Below are 4,096 nucleotides of genomic sequence, written 5' to 3'. Positions count from 1 at the left end.
GACGAAACCAAGCGGGGAGCCCTGTACACGGAAGAGCCATTGGGGAGCCCCGTGCAAGGAAGAGGCTGAAGAGAGCATCGGGGAGCCCCCCCGTACACGGAAGAGCCATCGGGAGCCCCCCCGTACACGGAAGAGCCATCGGGGAGCCCCCCCGTACACGGAAGAGCCATCGGGGAGCCCCCCCGTACACGGAAGAGCCATTGGGGAGCCCCGTACACGGAAGAGCCATTGGGGAGCCCCATACACGGAAGAGCCATTGGGGAGCCCCGTACACGGAAGAGCCATTGGGGAGCCCCGTACACGGAAGAGCCATTGGGGAGCCCCGTACACGGAAGAGCCATTGGGGAGCCCCCGTACACGGAAGAGCCATTGGGGAGCCCCCCGTACACGGAAGAGCCATTGGGGAGCCCCCCGTACACGGAAGAGCCATTTGGGAGCCCCCCGTACACGGAAGAGCCATTGGGGAGCCCCCCGTACACGGAAGAGCCATTGGGGAGCCCCCCGTACACGGAAGAGCCATTGGGGAGCCCTGTACACGGAAGAGCCATTCGGGAGCCCCGTACACGGAAGAGGCATTCGGGAGCCCCGTACACGGAAGAGGCATTGGGGAGCCCCGTACACGGAAGAGGCATTGGGAGCCCCGTACACGGAAGAGGCATTGGGGAGCCCCCGTACACGGAAGAGGCATTGGGGAGCCCTGTACACGGAAGAGGCATTGGGGAGCCCCGTACACGGAAGAGGCATTGGGGAGCCCCGTACACGGAAGAGGCATTGGGGAGCCCCCCGTACACGGAAGAGGCATTGGAGAGCTCTGTACACGGAAGAGGAATTGTAAAGGAATACAACTCCACCGCAGCCAGTAGGATTCCCGGCCTGATATATATGAAGACCTGACAAAGATGGCGTCATCCACCGCAACCAATCATATGCCGCCTTCACCTTCTGGCCAGCTGATAGTTTACATACAGACTGCAGAGCACTATACATATAGAGACACACCCCCCCCACCCTTCACTGTCACATACATGTCTCAGTCCCCCCTCCCCCCATGTCGCATACATGTCTCAGTCCCCCCCTCCCCCCATGTCACATACACGTCTCAGCCCCCCAATGTCACATACAAGTCTCAGCCCCCCCCCCATGTCACATACACGTCTCAGCCCCCCCCCATGTCACATACATGTCTCAGCCCCCCCCCCCATGTCACATACACGTCTCAGCCCCCCCCCCATGTCACATACATGTCTCAGCCCCCCCCCCCCATGTCACATACATGTCTCAGCCCCCCCATGTCACATACACGTCTCAGTCCCCCCCCCATGTCACATACACGTCTCAGTCCCCCCCATGTCACATCCACGTCTCAGTCCCCCCCCCATGTCACATCCACGTCTCAGTCCCCCCCCATGTCACATCCACGTCTCAGTCCCCCCCCCCCCATGTCACATCCACGTCTCAGTCCCCCCCCCATGTCACATCCACGTCTCAGTCCCCCCCCATGTCACATCCACGTCTCAGTCCCCCCCATGTCACATCCACGTCTCAGTCCCCCCCCATGTCACGTCCACGTCTCAGTCCCCCCCCATGTCACATCCACGTCTCAGTCCCCCCCCATGTCACATCCACGTCTCAGTGCCCCCCCATGTCACATCCACGTCTCAGTCCCCCCCCCCCCATGTCACATCACGTCTCAGTCCCCCCCCCCCATGTCACATCCACGTCTCAGTCCCCCCCATGTCACATCCACGTCTCAGTCCCCCCCCCATGTCACATCCACGTCTCAGTCCCCCCCCCCATGTCACATCCACGTCTCAGTCCCCCCCCCCATGTCACATCCACGTCTCAGTCCCCCCCCCATGTCACATCCACGTCTCAGTCCCCCCCCGATGTCACATCCACGTCTCAGTCCCCCCCCCCGATGTCACATCCACGTCTCAGTCCCCCCCCATGTCACATCCACGTCTCAGTCCCCCCCCGATGTCACATCCACGTCTCAGTCCCCCCCCCATGTCACATCCATGTCTTAGTCCCCCCCCATGTCACATCCACGTCTCAGTCCCCCCCATGTCACATACACGTCTCAGTCCCCCCCCCCATGTCACATCCACGTCTCAGTCCCCCCCCATGTCACATCCACGTCTCAGTCCCCCCCCATGTCACATCCACGTCTCAGTCCCCCCATGTCACATCCACGTCTCAGTCCCCCCCCCATGTCACATCCACGTCTCAGTCCCCCCCCATGTCACATCCACGTCTCAGTCCCCCCCCATGTCACATCCATGTCTCAGTCCCCCCCCCATGTCACATCCACGTCTCAGTCCCCCCCCCCATGTCACATCCACGTCTCAGTCCCCCCCCCATGTCACATCCACGTCTCAGTCCCCCCCATGTCACATACATGTCTCAGTCCCCCCCATGTCACACACAATGGTCTCAGTCCCCCCCATGTCACACACATGTCTCAGTGTCACATACATGTCTCAGTCCCCCCCATGTCACATACATGTCTCGGTGTCACATACATGTCACACACATGTCTCGGTGTCACACACATGTCTCGGTGTCACACACATGTCTCGGTCCCCCCATGTCACATACATGTCTCGGTGTCACACACATGTCTCGGTGTCACATACATGTCTCGGTGTCACACACATGTCTCGGTGTCACATACATGTCTCGGTGTCACACACATGTCTCGGTGTCACACACATGTCTCGGTGTCACACACATGTCTCGGTGTCACACACATGTCTCGGTCCCCCCATGTCACATACATGTCTCGGTGTCACACACATGTCTCGGTGTCACATACATGTCTCGGTGTCACACACATGTCTCGGTGTCACATACATGTCTCGGTGTCACACACATGTCTCGGTGTCACACACATGTCTCGGTGTCACACACATGTCTCGGTGTCACATACATGTCTCGGTGTCACACACATGTCTCGGTGTCACACACATGTCTCGGTCCCCCCATGTCACATACATGTCTCGGTGTCACACACATGTCTCGGTGTCACACACATGTCTCGGTGTCACACACATGTCTCGGTGTCACATACATGTCTCGGTGTCACACACATGTCTCGGTGTCACACACATGTCTCGGTGTCACACACATGTCTCGGTGTCACATACATGTCTCGGTGTCACATACATGTCTCGGTGTCACACACATGTCTCGGTGTCACACACATGTCTCGGTGTCACACACATGTCTCGGTGTCACATACATGTCTCGGTGTCACATACATGTCTCGGTGTCACACACATGTCTCGGTGTCACATACATGTCTCGGTGTCACACACGTCTCGGTGTCACATACATGTCTCGGTGTCACACACGTCTCGGTCCCCCCCATGTCACACACATGTCTCGGTGTCACATACATGTCTCGGTGTCACACACATGTCTCGGTGTCACACACATGTCTCGGTCCCCCCATGTCACATACACGTCTCGGTGTCACACACATGTCTCGGTGTCACACACATGTCTCGGTGTCACACACATGTCTCGGTGTCACACACATGTCTCGGTGTCACATACATGTCTCGGTGTCACACACATGTCTCGGTGTCACACACATGTCTCGGTGTCACACACATGTCTCGGTGTCACACACATGTCTCGGTCCCCCCCATGTCACACACATGTCTCGGTGTCACACACATGTCTCGGTGTCACACACATGTCTCGGTGTCACACACATGTCTCGGTGTCACACACATGTCTCGGTGTCACACACATGTCTCGGTGTCACATACATGTCTCGGTGTCACATACATGTCTCGGTGTCACACACATGTCTCGGTCCCCCCCATGTCACATACATGTCTCGGTGTCACACACATGTCTCGGTGTCACATACATGTCTCAGGCATTGCTCCTTCAGCCTCTCCAGGGTCAGCTCCTCGGTCACCTCCTCCAGCCACTCGGCCCCCTCCATGGTGCAGACATGGAGTCTGATCACCCGGCCGGGGAAGATCTTCTCCTCCTGCACGAACATGGAGCGGCCCAAGGACAGGGGAGCAGCAGCCTGTCACAGGATCCCCCTCTCCTCTGTCACCGGAACCCCGCCCGGGGC

The 4,096-nt window shown here is 58.5% G+C and overlaps 1 protein-coding gene across 1 annotated transcript in view; it reads right to left on the bottom strand.

Moving 5' to 3' along the window:
• Positions 1-4,096, bottom strand: part of UBAC1 (UBA domain containing 1) — a 56,654-nt gene extending 52,558 nt beyond the window's left edge. Inside the window, exon 1 of the mRNA XM_077468052.1 lies at positions 3,881-4,096. Coding sequence (XP_077324178.1) covers positions 3,881-4,018 — 138 coding nt within the window. The 5' untranslated portion in view covers positions 4,019-4,096. The remainder of the gene's footprint in view (positions 1-3,880) is intronic.

This window comes from Lithobates pipiens, unplaced genomic scaffold (genome assembly GCF_037356315.1).
Source record: "Lithobates pipiens isolate NorthernLeopardFrog02 unplaced genomic scaffold, aLitPip1_a1.2 Scaffold_11, whole genome shotgun sequence".
Taxonomy (NCBI): domain Eukaryota; kingdom Metazoa; phylum Chordata; class Amphibia; order Anura; family Ranidae; genus Lithobates; species Lithobates pipiens.
The sequence above is the reverse complement of the archived record's forward strand: the minus strand, read 5'-3'. Positions and strand labels throughout refer to the sequence as shown.